The 17,467-nt window shown below is 47.6% G+C and overlaps 1 protein-coding gene and 1 long non-coding RNA gene across 8 annotated transcripts; one reads left to right on the top strand and one right to left on the bottom strand.

The window, feature by feature from the left end:
• Positions 1-979: 979 nt before the first annotated feature.
• LOC123069785 (uncharacterized) lies at positions 980-7,093 on the bottom strand. Of its 5 annotated transcripts, none has more exons than XR_006432966.1 (7): positions 6,521-7,092; positions 6,263-6,438; positions 4,958-4,989; positions 3,985-4,842; positions 3,830-3,919; positions 3,279-3,443; positions 980-1,987 (listed from the first exon to the last, which is right to left on the bottom strand). It is a non-coding gene; the product is annotated as an uncharacterized lncRNA (long non-coding RNA). The 5 variants fall into 5 exon arrangements; XR_006432970.1 differs by lacking the exon at positions 980-1,987 and having other exon boundaries at positions 2,923-3,443; positions 3,985-4,541; positions 4,759-4,842; XR_006432968.1 differs by lacking the exon at positions 980-1,987 and having other exon boundaries at positions 2,923-3,443; positions 3,830-3,911; positions 6,521-7,093.
• On the top strand, positions 2,088-4,493 carry LOC123069784 (uncharacterized). 3 transcript variants are annotated; one of them, XR_006432964.1, is made up of 4 exons: positions 2,088-2,530; positions 3,787-3,895; positions 4,018-4,130; positions 4,223-4,493. XR_006432964.1 is itself a non-coding variant. In XM_044492725.1 (2 exons), the coding sequence occupies exons 1-2, from the start codon at positions 2,167-2,169 to the stop codon at positions 3,852-3,854; spliced, it is 432 nt and encodes a 143-aa protein (XP_044348660.1). In that variant the 5' UTR covers positions 2,088-2,166; the 3' UTR covers positions 3,855-4,493. The 3 variants fall into 3 exon arrangements, 1 of the variants encoding a protein (XP_044348660.1); XR_006432963.1 differs by having other exon boundaries at positions 4,018-4,493; XM_044492725.1 differs by having other exon boundaries at positions 3,787-4,493.
• Positions 7,094-17,467: the final 10,374 nt, after the last annotated feature.

Here is a 17,467-nt window from a genome sequence, read left to right as displayed (position 1 = left end):
TCAAAGAGAGAGAAGAAGCCATCTAGCTAATAACTACGGACCCGAAGGTCTGTAGTAAACTACTCACACTTCATCGGAGAGGCAATGGTGTTGATGCAGAAGTCCTCCATGACCGATTCGCCCTCTGGCGGATTGCTGGAAAAGGCCACAAGATGGGATCTCACGGGTACAGAAGGTTGCGGCGGTGGAAAAGTGGTTTTGTGGCTCCCCCTGATGTTTCTAGGGTATAATAGTATATAGGCGAAAGTGTCGGCATTCTGGATACAGGGGTATCCAGACTTGCCTGCCTGTGGACCACCACGTGGCTCCAGCGACGGCCTGGCACGGCCCAGCTTCAACATCAATAGCTCAAGACCCTCGCGAGGGGCCAAGCCTCGGGAGACGGATGATGCGAAGAACCCCGAGGGGATCGGCCTCTTCAGGCTGGCTCCCGAGGGGCGAAGAGTTCTATGCAAGTTAACCCTCCCGAGGCTCAGCTGACGTGAGCCATGACGACCAAGGCCAGGCGGGTGCCAGGCGGGCGCCGACGGGTGCAGAGCGCAGGTTTCCTCTTTGGTGCAAGGGAGGCAAGACGCAGGCGCGGAGTCCCGAGGAATCAGCCAAAGGTTTCCATTCTAGTGCAACAAGACCAAGACTGCCAGGACGGCAGGACGGAGGTCATCCCCAAGCCCACCGCAGTGTCACGACCAGAGGCTTTTCGCAGGAGAAGACTACTTTTGTTAGGATAAGCTGTACTACTTGTACCCTTTCAAATCTGGCCGTTGTGGGATCGCTTCCTGCTAACCTTTGGGAAGAGGACCAAGGCCACTATAAATAGGACTTAGCCACCACCATAGAGGGGATCGGATCCATTCTCACCCGACCATCTCACCAGCTCTCTCGAGCTCAAGAACACCTCACCTCCTGAAGCCAGGTCATCCACTGTACTAACTAGTAGAATGCCCGTGCGTTGTCACGGGCTTTTGAAATATTTCACTGGAGTTATATAAACACATGTTAAATTTTACATGTAATAAAGACACAATAGCACGAGTGCAACCGCGTAATAATTGAAGTCCACTTTACTTGCAATATAAATAGATCATAAAAGCAAGTTGATGATTCATACATAAGAGCGATGATCCAACTAAGAATTATTACTAATTAAGATATTCTTGATTCGATTAAGAAATTCTCGCACAATATCAGTAATGTTGTTTTTAGCTTTATTTGTATGATATTTGAGCAAGCATAATAAAAACTTCTTCCTCAACTCATAACCATCTTACACAAGCAATATATGTAGTTAACATGAATACTTCAGTTGAAGGTCTTAAAATGTGTAACGGAGAATACTCACCACGGCCATTTAAGTATTTTGCTGGTATTATATATAAACATAACAGGTGTTAAAATTTGCATGTATATAAAAGATAACAAATGGAAAATAATTTAAATCCATTTCATTGGCAATGTTAATGTTTTGCAAACTTTTTTCATAACATACATGATTGATGCAATGATGGTAATATCTTTAGGGGTGCAGACATAATCTGCCGTTATGATATCACAATGAGCCAAATCACATGAATAAAAAAATGGATGAAAGAACAGAACGATAATCACAGTAAAAATAATATCCCATGTGTAACATTTATTTATTTTGCCTTTAATGTTCTTATTATGGGCTATCCTCGCTTGCACGTTTTTCACTCTATAAAACTCGCTGAATTTTCGTCTCCTCCGAACGACGTCGCCTCGGGACCCTTGTCGATGGATTCTTTTTAAACATCGACATAATCCATTTCATTCTTCAAAAATAAACATATATAAAAATACACCCTTTAAGTTATCATGTGCATCACACATACAAAAAATAATAGTTATTTGTATGCATCTCATCTTGTAGTTGAGTAAAACTTGATGATATCGTTACATCAATGGCAGTGTCAGTTGACATTTTGAAAGTTTCATCCGAATCCATCAGTTGAAACACTTATCCAGAAATCTGAAGCATATAAATATATAAACATATAAATGACATTTTTATATTATAAACATGTAAATAAAAGTGAGACAAACCAAATTTTTCACAAACTAAAAAAACTTATCCTCATAGTACAGCCACTCACTTTCTCCACTCAGAGCCGCTCCTCTCACCTTCTCCCCTCACAGCTACTCCCATCCATGGTGCCTCCCCTCCCCTCGACGGCGGCGTCCGGGCCCTCCTCTCCCTGCACCAGCCCACCTCTTTGCTTATGCCCTCCCCCTCCCCGGCCTTCGACAAGCACCCCAGCGCTCGCGACGCAAGGCACAGAAGCGCAGTCTGTCTCGGCCGCCGCCGCCGTCGTCTCGTCGCCGCTCGGAAACACCGATGCCCATGAAGACAACAAGGACTACGAGGGCTCCTTCGGCCCCGAGATCGTCTGCCTCCACTCCCAGGAGGCGGTCGCCCGGCAGGGTCCGCACGCAGGTCGACGCCATCCACCACTGCTTCTCGTGACGCCATGCCGACCACGCCTCCAGCGTCCTCGCAGAGCTCGCAAAAATGGTAATCCCTGAACCCCACACGGGCCATACTGATATGTGCCCTTCCGCACCTGTTCAGGTGTCGTTTGTGTATTTGGTGGAACCTTGGACAATCCTCATGTTCAATGGCCATGTGTGGTAATGTCACTTCTCCGAAAGATGTTTGTGAACTGAAAACTGAAATTTCACTATGACTGGGATGTACAAAGCCGTTAGGGACCCCTAGAGTTATGCAACTGTTAGAACCAAAGAGATGAGTCTGGATGAGCATTGCTATTTTCATATCCTATTGGTGCTTGAGACTGCTTTTATCTATTCCAAAGCTCCCCCTTAATCACACTTCTTCAGTTATGTTCTTGGTCATATAATTTCTTGTTGTTACAACCGTTATCTAGTTGTATTTTTTCTGGATGCTATTCTTTCATCATAGGCCTTTTATTCTGTAGGTAAATTAGAGGTTTATTAAATTATTATTTCAATAATTTATGGGTTAACTTCTCCTTGAGCTGGCTCTTGTCTCCACATGCCTTTTGCTCCCTTAACCTCCTCCTTCCTATGAAATCTTTGTAAGAAGGTACATTTCAGTACAAAAGTAAACAGGTATATTTTAGTATAAGAAAACTGAGTATTTTCACAAAGTATCAGTAGAAATTAAATATTAGCATGACAAGATATTTTAGTACCTTCTGTGAAGAAATAGTGCAAGTGAAATCAGTCAGGGAGTACTACCTGAACAATATCATCACAACTTGACAAGTATGAAACCGAACCTTTAGTTTCACCAGGTGGCTATCCTTGTCATCTCCAGATTGAAGCCTCTCATCTTAGCCTCTTCTCCAAGCATGCACCGAAGACTGTAGAAAGAGTTTCGGTAATTTCCTGGTACCACATGATTATGTGTGGATGTGTCTTCCAGTTCAGATTCTGCTTTGCAGCTAGGTAATCCAAGCAAATATATGTTAGATTTTCTCTACTATCTGATAATATCTGATCATGTTGTCACAAAGTTTGGAGATAGTATCAAAATAAAAAGAAAGGAAAATGCATGAAGAACAAAGGATATTATTCGATTGAATCAGTGTTGTAAGATTAAAGATGTATGCTGTCGGGAAAGATAGTCTTTTATGTATCTGATCTTGTTGGACTGTTTGGAGATTTCACATTGTGTCACCAAAGTGAAATGATTTCTTAAGTCAAATAAAGTTTTCTTCTCCATGTTGTGGTCAAGCTATAACTGGTGCTTCTTATGCTGATCTGTAAAAAACATTGTTTTTGAAGGATGGGTCTACATGGAGGATGAACAAGTTCACAGACTTCTCACCATTCTTGATGCCGCACCCATGTGATTCACATCTCTGGGAACGCCATCTCTTCCATCGTGTGCTTTGTATGTTACTACTTGCCTGAGCACCTGTTTTCCACTTTCTTATCAATTCTATAAATTCTTTGTGCAAAGGGTTGGTTAGTGGAATTTACCTGGAACTTATGATTGACGTCTTTCCTGGGCAGAGTTCCTGGACACCGGAGTCTCCCCCTGGACCTAACTTCCGCCAATGGCCAACTACTTGACACCTGAACAAAGGGATAAAAGTCAGAGGCATGGGGATGATGATGTCATGGATGTAAGCTCTTTCCATGTTTGTTACAATAATGCTTCTCAGCAGTCTTGGTGTCCAATAATTTGAATTGTCATCTAATGCATTGCTTGCTACAGGTTTGGAAAATGGTAACGACGAGAGTTCTTCATGCAGTAAGAAACCAGTAAGAACTGAACTTAGTTTTGTACCATTGCGGTTTGCAAAGCTTTGGAGGCAACTTAATGTTTAAGCTCTCTAATTTGTCATTCTCACATATGAAATTGTGCCGTTATCTAGTTGTATTTTTTCTGGATGCTATTCTTTCATCATAGGCCTTTTATTCTGTAAGGTAAATTAGAGGTTTATTAAATTATTATTTAAGTAATTTATGGGTTAACTTCTCCTTGAGCTGGCTCGTGTCTCCACATGCCTTTTTCTCCCTTAACCTCCTCCTTCCTATGAAATATTTGTAAGAAGGTACATTTCAGTACAAAAGTAAACAGGTATATTTTAGTATAAGAAAACTGAGTATTTTCACAAAGTATCAGTAGAAATTAAATATTAGTATGACAAGATATCTTAGTACCTTCTGTGAAGAAATAGTACAAGTGAAATCAGTCAGGGAGTACTACCTGAACAATATCATCACAACTTCACAAGTATGAAACCGAACCTTTAGTTGCACCAGGTGACTATCCTTGTCATCTCCAGATTGAAGCCTCTCATCTTAGCCTCTTCTCCAAGCATGCACCGAAGACTGTAGAAAATGCAGAACAATGTACATGTGAATTGGAATCTCAACCTTCAGTGCACAGATATTTTTTGAACTATTGTCAACTCTGTACATGGTCCAGATTAGCTCATAATGATACCTCTCCAATTCTTGCTTGCTTGCTACACCACCCTGAAATTGCAAACAAGATCATAGATTAGTTCAAATGATGATCAGTATGTCATGCACACCTAGGGAATCAGGTGTCATCTTAGTATATTTGTATGCTTCTCTTCATAGCTTTCCTCGGTAATCTCATGTACTGCTTCTCAAACATATGCGTCGGGCAACCCGGAGGTACATGTGATTGATTTAATTTCCCCTTTTATATGAAGATCATTACATATGTCAGCCAATGCAATCTGAATCATGTCACGTTAGTACATTCAAGTTTCCGATATCTGTTTCTATTCTGAATCAAATTTGAATAACACGCCAGACTCCATCTAAAGCTTGTGAAATTTTTCCTCTGTTAAGATTTAGAAAGAATAAGAGATGGCCGATATCTGTTTCGAGTTTAGATGGAGTTGCGGCCATTGTCGCCTTAGAAAGAATAACAGAGCTTCAGTAGTTCAGTTCATATGCATCTAATCACATGAACAAAATTCAGAATACATACTACAGTTTGTATTGGTCTACTCACAAGAAAAAAAAATCACCACCGAAGATTTAAAACACATACTTCAGTTAAGATTTGTTAACTTGGTTGTTGCCGATTACCACACTAAACTGAAATAAACCAGCAATAGGAAAGACGGAATTAAGATTTCGGACAACTTAATAATCATGGAGAATTAGCATCTGTTTGTAGATTGTCCAGAGTGGAATCAAATTAGATTTTGTTATAGATTGAAACTAACAAAATAAACACATTTTCTAGAAGTGTAATCTTGATAGTGGAAAACATCACAAAGGGCATTAGGCATGCAAGCAGATCAATTAGTCCTAGCAAATCTATAACACCGGTAGTTTTCAAATTAGTCCTAGCAAATCTAGATTGACACTAAACCTTCTACTAAAAATGTCAAACTAAACAGTAACTTTGCATCGTCTGGTCAGTGCGTCTACAATTCGACATGAGTGATTAATTAAGTTGGCATCTTTTTTTCCTGAAAAGAGAGTTGGCAGATGATTGTAACTTGCAACAACTGATATATATGTGTAGCATGCACGCACACCTAGCTAGCTTGATGCTAATGGTCAACGACTAACAATCAAATGAATACCTGCACGGTGCTTAACCAATAATAATTCAGCAAATTAGAAGTTAATGAAAGCATCTAATTAATTGACTGCACATGGTCAACGACTAACAATCAAACTAAGACGGGCCTGGCACTTAATTCTCCCTAACTAATCATATAATTCAGTAATAGCTAATCAAAGCATCGAACTAATAAATTACCAGAATATGGATGCAGAGGCAGTTGGTTGTGGTGCCTTGGACCTCTGGATCCCAAGGTAGGCGAGCTAGGTTGCAGTTGGCCCTCTGGACGCCATTCACCATGTCTTGATGGCCGCCTCCGCCTCCAGAACATAACTTACCAAGCATCCATTTAGGCATAGCATCAATTAACTGGACTGAATAATTAATCAAGAGAATTAACTACTGAAGATCAATTGATGATGAGCGGAAGAGAGAATTGTTTGGGTGAGTACTCACGAATTTGCTGCCCTTGGATCTGCCGGTGCCCTTGTCGGCGATGACGACGGCCTCGAGGATCTCGCTGAAGTGCTCGAAGTGGACGCGCACGCCCTCCTTGCTCGTCTCCCACGCCAGGCCACCTACAAACACCTTCATCAGCCTCGTGTCGCCGCCGCCCCTTAATGATCCATGGACATTCTCTTCTCCTTCATCTAGCTCTGGGCTCAGCCTCTCCCGATCTCCTTCTGGAAGTGCGGAGATGGCGGCACCAAAACCCTAGAGGAGAGGGAGAAGAGCAGAAGGGGGTCGCCGTCGGATCGGGGTCGTGATCGCCGGCGTCACCTCGCCCGATCCCACAGCAGATAGCCGCCTCCTGCTAGCGCGACGGCGAAGGTTTGGATCGGCCGCGGAGGGGGCGTAGGGGTGGATCAGCCGGGGCACCGGGATGGATCGGCCGGGGAGGGGGAGTAGGGGTGGATCGCGCGTGCGATCGAGCGTGAGATCGGGCATGCGAAGGTCTGGTCGGCGGTGGAGATCGATCTGCTCTGGGCAGGAGAGTTTTTTTGGCCAAGGTTTTTTTTGGCACAGATGGGATGATGACGAAATAAACCGCGCGGACTATTCATCAACTGCTCCATTAGGAGTAGAGATTCATCCTCAGCCCTCCGAGGCAATCCACCAAAACGCTGGAGTAGGGTATTACACCGCAAGGTGGCCCGAACCAGGATAAACTGCCGTGTCTCTCTCTCTGTTCAAGCTCGAAGTGCTAGGCTTAGGAGGATCACGAGAAGGCAGGCTGGGTAGGTTGAGATCTCCGCAGGTACCCCAGAGTTCGAACCTCTCAAGGGTTTGTGAAACCTGTAATCTGACATTTGGCACGTCACGTAGGGGTGCCTCAGGTCTTCTCTTCCGTCGACCAGTCCCCCGCCGCTCCACCAACGCCATGGCCGACGCCCCGAGGGCACATTTCGAGCACTGGGTGGTTCGGGCCTCCATGATGACGCCTGCCGACGAGGAGGATCTCCACTCCGCCCTGCTCGCGGCCCGCACTCTGCCTGGGGCGGCCGGCCGCGGGGGTCGCAGGGCATAGCCTTCCCCACAGGCGTCGCACCACAACCGCGCCGTCGCGCGGTCTACAAACTACGCTGCAGCAACCGCACCGCACACGCGCAGGGAACAGGCAAACATGTGGGCCGCAGTCATCGTGGCTCGAGAGCTCCCGAGGTGCAGGCTATTGGAAAGCAATATGTGGAATAGAATGGTGGTTGTGGGAAAGAAAAAAAAGGAGAAGATAGTCTCACATCAACTAGGCGTATCAACGGGCTATGGAGATGCCCATTAATAGATATCAATGTGAGTGAGTAGGGATTGCCATGCAACGGATGCACTAGAGCTATAAATATATGAAAGCTCAACAAAAGAAACTAAGTGGGTGTGCATCCAACTTTCTTGCTCACGAAGACCTAGGGCACTTTGAGGAAGCCCATCATTTGATTATACAAGCCAAGTTTTATAATGAAAAATTCCCACTAGTACATGAAAAATGACAACATATGAGACTCTCTATCATGAAGATCATAGTGCTATTTTGAAGCACAAGTGTGGAAAAAGAGATAGTACCATTGTCCCTTCTCTCCTTTTCTCTTATTATATTTTTTTCTTTTTCTTTTTTTCTCTTTTTTTCTCTTTTTTTTTCTCTTTTTTTCTTTGGCCTTTTTTTTCCTTTTTGGCCTTTTTTCATAAAGTCCGAAGTCTCATCCCGACTTGTGGGGGAATCATAGTCTTCATCATCCTTTCCTCGCTAGGAAAATGCTCTAATAATGAAGATCATCACACTTTTATGGATTTACAACTCAAAGGTAGAACAAGATATGACTCTATATGAATGCCTCCGGCGGTGTACCGGGATATGCAATGAATCAAGAGTGACATGTATGAAAATTATGAAGGTGGTCTTGCCACAAATACAATATCAACTACATGATCATGCAAAGAGCAATATGACAAAAGTAATGCGTGTCATATGAACGGAATGGTGGAAAGTTGCATGGAAATATATCTCGAAATGGTTATGGAAATGCCATAATAGGTAGGTATGGTGGCTGTATTGAGGAAGGTAAATGGTGGGTGTATGGTACCAGCGAAAGTTGCACAGCACAAGAAAGGCTAGCAATGATGGAAGGGTGAAAGGGTGCATATAATCCATGGACTCAACATTAGTCAAAAGAACTCATATACTTGTTGCAAAAATCTAGAAGTCATCAAAAACCAAAGCACTACGCGCATGCTCCTAGGGGGATAGATTGGTAGGAAAAGACCATCGCTCGTCCCCGACCGTCACTCATAAGGAAGACAATCAATAAATAAAATTGTGCTCCAACTTCATCACAAAGTGGTTCACCATACGTGCATGCTACGGGAATCTCAAACTTCAACACAAGCATTCTTCAAATCCATAATCACCCAACTAGCATGACTTTAATATCACTACCTCCATGTCTCAAAACAATTATCAAGCATCAAAATGATCATAGCATCCAATTCACTTTCTATGATAGTTTTTATTATATCCAACTTGGATGTTCATCATTTTAGGACCAACTTTAAAACCATAGCAAATACCATGCTGTTCTAAAAGACTCTCAAAATGATATAAGTGAAGCATGAGAGACTAGTAATTTCTTCAAAATTAAGTCATCACCGTGCTCTAAAAAATATAAGTGAAGCACTAGAGCAAAAACTATCAAGCTCAAAAGATATAAGTGAAGCACATAGAGTATTCTAGCAAATTCTAACAAAAGTGGCTTCTCCCAAAAGGTGTGTACAGCAAGGATGATTGTGGTAAACTAAAAGGCAAAGACTAATATAATACACGACGCTCCAAGCAAAACACATATCATGTGGCGAATAAAAATATAGCTTCAAGTAAAGTTACCAATGAACGAAGACGAAAGAGGGGATGCCTTCCCGGGGCATCCCCAAGCTTAGGCTTTTGGCTATCCTTGAATATCTTAGGGTGCCTTGGGCATCCCCAAGCTTAGGCTCTTGCCACCCTTTATTCCATAGTCCATAAATGCTTTACCCAAAACTTGAAAACTTCACAACACAAAACTCAACATGAAACCTTATAAGCTCCGTTAGTGAAAGAAAAAAAAAACCACCACATAAGGTACTGCAATTAACTCATTCTTTATATATTTTGGTGTTAAACCTACTATATTCCAACTTCTCTATGGTTTATAAACTATTTTACAGCCATAGATGCATTGAAATAAGCAAACAGCACACGAAAAACAGGATCTGTCAAAAACAGAACAGTCTGTAGCAATCTGTACCTAACGCAAACTTCTGGAACTCTAAAAATCCTATCAAAATAGGAAGTCCTGGAAAATTTGTTTATTGATCAGCATAAAAAATAATCAACGCAAAATAACGTTCCTGTGATTTAACAAAATTATATTCGTGCGCGCAAAGTTTCTGTTTTTCAGCAAAATCAAATCAACTATCATCATAGGTTATCCTATAGGTTCTACTTGGCACAAACACTAATTAAAAGACAAAAACACATCCAAACAGAAGGTATATGCAATATTTATTACTAAACAGGAGCAAAAACAAAAAACATAAAGAAAATTGGGTTGCCTCCCAACTAGCGCTATCGTTTAACGCCCCTAGCTAGGCATAAAAGCAAAGATAGATCTAACGAGTGCCATCTTTGGCACTAGGAATGGAGGATCTCCTCTCTATAGCATTCATTCTTCTATTTAAGGTAAGCACATGGCCATTAATGGAAGAAGTAAGATTAAGCACGTTACGGAAGTTTGCCTCTAAACTAGACTTCATCTCTTGAATAATTTCATTTTTATAAAAGCACAAGAGAGTAGTTGATTCAACCTTATCGTTCATAGGGTGCCCAAATATGGTTTTCATTTTTTTATAAGTATCTATAGCATCCCTTTCAAGAAAACTTCCTTCAAAAATAGAATCTAAAGCTTGTTTAAAAGAAGCGGGCAAGCCAACATAAAAACTTTTTAAGTAATCTTCAATTGATATTGTGGCACATAGCTAGCCTGAATCCTTAATAACCTATCCCAAGCATCTTTTAAAGACTCATCAAGTAAATAGCGAAAAATTTCAGAGTCATCCTCATCAAAATTATTCAATCTTTCATTGGAGACCCCGGTGGGTCTTTCTATAGCGTCATTATTCATGAGCTTAGAGAGGATAGAGGGGTTATCCAAGGTACTAGAACCTAGGAAAGGGCCCTTAGTTCTTTTTTATTCGGCCATGGCAACGGGAAGGCAAACGAAAAAGAGAGGAGGAGATTGGGAAAGAGAGGGCGAATAAAACGGCAAGGGTGAAGTGGGGGAGAGGAAAACGAGAGGCAAATGGCAAATAATGTAAATGCGAGGGAGATGGGTTTGTGATGGGTACTTGGTATGTCTTGACTTGAGCGGAGACCTCCCCGGCAACGGCGCCAGAAATCCTTCTTGCTACGTCTTGAGCTTGTGTTGGTTTTCCTCGAAGAGGAGAGGGTGATGCAGCAAAGTAGCGTAAGTATTTCCCTCAGTTTTTGAGAACCAAGGTATCAATCCAGTAGGAGGCTCCTCAAAAGTCCCACGCACCTACACAAACAAACTGAGAACTCGTAACCAACGCAATAAAGGGGTTATCAATCCCTTCACGGCCACTTGCAAAAGTGAGATCTAATAAAGATAATAAGATAAGATAAATATATTTTTGGTATTATATAATATAGATGCAAAAAGTAAAGATGCAAATAAAAGTAGATTGGAAGCAAATATGATAAGAGATAGACCCGAGGGCCATAGGTTTCACTAGTGGCTTCTCTCAAGATAGCATAAGTATTACGGTGGGTGAACAAATTACTGTCGAGCAATTGATAGAAAAGCGAATAATTATGAGATTATCTATGCATGATCATGTATATAGGCATCACGTCCGCAACAAGTAGACTGACTCCTGTCTGCATCTACTACTATTACTCCACACATTGACCGACTCCTGCCTACATCTAGAGTATTAAGTTCATAAGAACAGAGTAACTCATTAAGAAAGATGACACGATGTAGAGGAAAAAACTCAACAAATATGATATAAACCCCATCTTGTTATCCTCGATGGCAACAATACAATACATGCCTTGCAACTCTTTCTGTCACTAGGTAAGGACACCGTAAGATTGAACCCAAAGCTAAGCACTTCTTCTGTGGCAAGAAAGATCAATCTAGTAGGCCAAACCAAACTGATAATTCGAAGAGACTTGCAAAGATAACTCAATCACACACAAAAGAATTCAGAGAAGATTCAAATATTATTCATAGATAAACTTGATCATAAACCCACAATTCATTGGATCTCGACAAACACACTGCAAAAAGAGTTTACATCGAATAGATCTCCAAAAAGAGTTTTCATTGTGTTGAGATCCAAAAAGAGAGAAGAAGCCATCTAGCTAATAACTATGGACCCATAGGTCTGTGGTAAACTACTCACAACTCATCGGAGGGACAAGGATGTTGATGTAGAAGCCCTCCATGGTCGATTCCCCCTTCGGCAGAACGCCGGCGAAGGCTCCAAGATGGGATCTCGCGGATACAGAAGGTTACGGTGGTGGAAATTGTGTTTCGTCTGCTCCCTGGATGTTTTTGGGGTACGTAGGCTTATATAGGAGGAAGAAGTATGTCGGTGGCCACCCGAGGGGCCCACGAGACAGGGTGGCGCGCCCTATAGGGGGGGGCCTCCCTCCTATCTCGTGGAGGCCTCGGCTGCTTCTTGACTTGCACTCCAAGTCCTCTAGATCACGTTCGTTCCAAAAATCGCGCTCCCGAAGGTTTCATTCCGTTTGGACTCCGTTTGATATTCCTTTTCTTCGAAATACTGAAATAGGCAAAAAAAACAGCAATATGGGCTAGGCCTCCGGTTAGTAGGTTAGTCCCAAAAGTGATAAATATGTGTAAAATAAACACCCATAAACATCCAAAAGGGGTAATATAATAGCATGGAATATTCAAAAATTATAGATACGTTGGAGACAATCACCTCGTCGCGCTGAAGTCACCCGAGGTTGATGGCAACCTTCAGCTGCTGCCGCTCATGCGCTAGGCGGCGGCCCTCCGCCTCAAGCCTGGTGTCAACATTAGCAAGATCCCCGCCAAGCTGGATCATCGCATGCATCACCTCAGCGAAGAGCTTGAAGCGCACGGCACTGCGCCTGCGTGCGAGCGCCAGCGCATCCCCAAGGCCTTCTTCAGCCCTGGGGGCTACCGAGGAGGCACCGGGCGTCACGCCCGCCGCCGGCCGAGGGCTGGCCGGTGTAGCCCCGCAACCTGAAGACGAAGGTCGCGCAAGGGGCGCACCCATGGCTGCGACGACTATAGGAAGGATCCCCGGTGCGTCCCCCGTCTCACAGGCTGAGCTGCGGAGAGGAGGAGCAGGAAGTTCAGGGCCGGGGCTCCCTTGCTGCATCGTGGCAGCCGGAGTTGGCATCATGCCCTGCGCAGGGCCTGAGCGCCGAGGGCTGCGTGCTGGCGTCAAGCTGGGATCCTTGGAGGCGCTCGCCTCCCGAGGTTTCGACTTTGCGGAAGCCCTGCAAGGCCTTGGTCACGATAAAACTTGGCACACAAGGAATCAAAAGCAAGGTACTTAATCATCGACAGCCACATATCTCCTCAGCTTCTGCAGCCGACGGGTGCCATCGCTGCGGCACGAAGATTTCTTCCTCTTCAGGAGTGATTCAAGGCTCATGCGGGGCCGACCAGGCCCCGGAGGGTGATCCTCGGGCAGAGGAGCGCTCGGCGGGGCATCCGGGGCAGAGGCCCTAGGGGCAGGGGCGCCTGGCGGGGTCTTCTGGCCCGTAACTCCGGAGCCGTTAGTGGGCGCCTCACCGCCGGCAGCCACCTCGAAGCCATCGCCCCGAGCTTCATGAACCACTGCCTCCAGAGCATGGGGTGGCGTCGGCTCCACGGTGATCCCCTTCTGAGCCTTAGGAGCCCCGATCTCCTGGGCCACCAACGGCGCCAGGTCTCCAGAGGACCTTCAACAGCTGCTGGCGGCGAGCGCCACTATCGGTGTATTAAAGCAGGGGCGTTCCTTTGTACCCCTTACTTGTGCACGAGCAGTCAGAGCCGCTCCCACGGCCACGCTTAAGCAGAGCAGGGACAGGGAATCAAAACTGCAAGATGGTCAGACCAACACCAAGATAGAGGCATAAAGAGCAAGAAGGCGAGGTGGTTTCCCCCGGCAAGACCCTTGCCGGGGCAGCCTCCACAACCCCGGCAAGGACCTTGCCGGGGCAGCTTACCCAACGTCAGCAGGGCGCGCCACCCTTGAGCCCCAGGTCTTCCAACGCCACCAACCACGTTGAGACCAAGGCTTGGGAGGCGCCTCCTTTATGGCATGCAGATCTTTGTGAAGACAAGAAACACTCCAAATCAGATGAGGATTAGAAGACGACGAACCTCGGCGAGTTCCTCGCTAAGGAAACCCACGAGACCCCCGGCAAGATCCTTGCTGGGGATGACCACGACGCCATGGCGAGACCCTTGCCGGGGCCCTGGCAAGGCCCTTGCCGAGGACATCCATGAGGCCACAGCCAGGCCCGCACCAGCCAAGTTTCTACCACCGCTCCCATGCAGCTGCCAGCGCACCAGCTAGGCAGGCACCTACATATTGACATGAGGTTTTCAAGCCAACTCAGCGCATGCCTACGTGGTGGCATGCAAATCTTTGTGAAGGCCCTATCACCGCGCCACCTCAGCAGCCTGCCAGCCTACATGGCGATGACTGCCTCGCTGCCCCACGCGCGTGTCAAGACAGGGCGAAGCGGCGGTAAAGTGAGAGGGACACCTAAGAGGCGCATTAAATGCGTCTTGTCCCCGTAATGGCTAAGCGATAAGCTTAGCCATAGTACCCCGGAGCCACCTCCTGTGTGCCACTGCGACGATCCTCTTGCCTATAACAGGAGGCCCAAGGCATCCAGGAGAAGGATTCGGACCCTTGGACAAGTGACGCTCATTGTAGCTAGCTCAGGAACTCCAAGAACATATATATACACACCAAAGCAGGAATAGGGTGTTACACATCCTTGCGGCCCGAACCTGGGTAAACAACCCGTGTGTTTGTGCTGCCTACTGATCCCGCTCTTCTCACGACCCCACGCCCCGCAACCGTAGTAGGGATTCTTGTGATCCCATAGGTGTCGTTTTCCACCGACATCTTTGGCGCGTCAGGTAGGGGGCGCAGTAGTGAGAATCTGGTTTAGGAGCTAGTCGAACAGCTCCTCATCGCCATGGTTTCCGAGGCAGAATGCGACCAAGCGAGCAGCCCCGTCAGCGGATGCGGCAAGCATTCACCGATGACAGGAAAGCTAAGTCATGCAAAAACTCTAAGTAATTCCTTTTAATATAAAGTTATCCTACTCGGAGATCTTTCCTTTATATAAGAAACCTGCACGCGGTGGGACCCTTCCGTTATTGGCAATGCCCTTGGTCTATTTCGAGTCCGCTCAATAGGTCAAGCAGCTGCGTCGAGAATGGCAGGGTGGCCTTTCGCTATTGGCAACGCTCTCGTTCTGTCTCGAGTCCGCTCGACAGTTTGAGCGGCCGCGCTGAGAATGGCAAGGTGGTTCTCATGGCACCAAGTACACCCTGCTGACCGCTAAAGGATACGTCCTTCAAAGCGTTGCGGTTTGGGTTCACGCGCCGGCAAGCCTGCCCAATTGGCGTAGGGTGGACGTACAACGAGGGGTTGAACAGGGAAATAACATGCATCGATTTAAAACACTACAGAGTTATATTACATCAATTGTTGCCCGCGGTTCTAACTAAAGATATGAATTGTCTTGGTGGTGAACCCGCAGCGACAACAAGAAACAGGGTGCCTAATCCCGGCGCTAGCCCTCTACCCTCTAAATTCTGCCAACGCGGCTGATGATGGGCTCGATGCGCTCCTCGAGCGTCGAGAGGTCTGCATCGCCCAACAAGCTATCCAGCGCGGTGTCAAAGTCAAGTTCGGGGTTCCAGTATGCCAGCTTGGTGAGGACCTTGGTCATGGAGCCCCGACAAAGTTTCTGGGCCTCGCTGGCCAGGGAGCTTGCCCGGTTGGAATTGAATCGCTCCAGGGCTCCAAGAACGCCCTCGAAGAACATGGTCAGCTTGGCGTTGGGTATCATACTCTCTTCCGGGGCGTACCTCACTTCCGGCATCCCCATGTCGGCCAACTGCTTGGTGATCCTGTTGGCGACGTCGGCGAGGCGGCTGATCTAGAGGTTCTCGCCCTTCACGAAATCCGCGTGGTTGGCGGCGTCGTTCTTCTCCAGCTGCCCCTCCTCCACCAGGCTCTTGGTCAGGGCTCCCCCCGGGCTTTGGCCTCTGAGAGCGTCTTCCAAAGACCCTCCAGCTTCAGCTTCAGGTCCTTGATGGAGTCGTTGGCGCGGTTGAGCTGCTTGGCCTTGGCAAGGACGTCATCCTGCGCCAGCGTCAGGGCGCAGCTGGCCAAGTCCCTCTCCTTCGTCAGCAGATCGGCACTGGCCTCCAGGCCGCCCCGCTCCGCCTCCAGTTCCTTCACCTTGTTGGCATGGGCCAGGGCTTGGGCATCGAGCGCTTCCTTGTGCTTATGCTCCAGCTCACGGGTCCGCGCTGCTGCAAGCTTCTCGACCTCCTCGTCCTTGTCGCGGAGTGTGGCGGCAAGCATCATCTCACGGGCGGCGAGGTCCTCTTCATGGGAGTCCAGCTCGGCCTGGCACTGGGACCGAATGGCCTCGGCCTTGGAGGCCTCCTCCCTTGCCTCCTCCTGGGTCTTCTTGATGTCGGCCTGCTTCAGGAGAAGTTCCAGCTCACGCTGCGCCAGCTAGCCTTGGGCGACCTTCATCTCCTCTTGGGCCTGGGGGAACCAGGCCTGCGTCCCGGTGACGCGCTTCTCGACGTCTGCCTCCGCCTGGCCCGCCATTACCTCCCTGGACTTCGCCTTGTCCAGGCGGGCGCGGTGGAGCGCCTGTAGCTTCCAGAAGAAGCTGCTACTCCTGGGTGCCACCGCCACCAGCGCTCGGTTCCTCGACGACCTTGAGCCCGGTGGCGGCGAGCACTTCGTCATCAAACACCTCCCCCTCGGCCGGCGCCCTAGTGCTCACCGTCCCGGGGAGGTGGACGAACAAGTCATCGCTCACCTTCAGATACTTTCCGGAGCCGGAGGCAGCAGACGAGGAGGGTTGGTCGTCGACCACCTCCTCCTCGGTGCCGGCTTTGCCGGCCTCCAAAGCAGTGGCCCTGCCGGCCTCCTCGGCGGCGCCCTTGCCGGCCTCCTCAGCGGTAGCCTCGCCGGTCTCTCCGGCGAGCCCCTTGGCAGCATCCTTGGCCGCGGTCTCGACGGCCTCCTCGGTGGCGACCTTGTCAGCCTCGGCCACGGCGTCCGCGGCGATCTCCTTGATGATGGTGTCGGTGCCCTCCTGGTTCGCCGGGGGGGGGGGGCTTGGATGCCGAAGGAGGAAATGAGGTAGGGCCAAAATCAAAATTGAGAACAGAAGAAAGAAGAGTAAGGGAAATCGGATGACTCACCCGTGCTGGGCTGGGAAGAAGCGGTCCCCTCCCCACCAACGTTCGTTGCCGGGACGGAGCCACCGGCGCCCAAGTCTACCTCCTCCTCCTCCGTGCGCATGGGCTCAGTGTCTGGCATCCTTGCTGGGGACGCCCCTCGGGGCGGTGTGGTCGATGGGGGCGGCGTGGTGGCGGTGGCCCTTGGTGGCTCCTCCTGCTGCTGCTCTCCTCCTGCAGCTACCGCAAGATCAGTACCGAAAAGCCACACCCCACCGCATGTCGATGGGGAGTAGGTAGTGGACGCACGCTGGGGGCTGAGCCGGGGGCTGTGCCACGGGCTGCTGTCCGGGCTGCTCTCCACCACCAGCGGCGCCTTTGAGGTACCCACCGGGGGCTGGCTGCCATTCGAGGC

Source organism: Triticum aestivum, chromosome 3B, assembly GCF_018294505.1.
Source record: "Triticum aestivum cultivar Chinese Spring chromosome 3B, IWGSC CS RefSeq v2.1, whole genome shotgun sequence".
Lineage (NCBI taxonomy): Eukaryota > Viridiplantae > Streptophyta > Magnoliopsida > Poales > Poaceae > Triticum > Triticum aestivum.
This window is presented reverse-complemented; position numbering and strand designations above follow the sequence as displayed.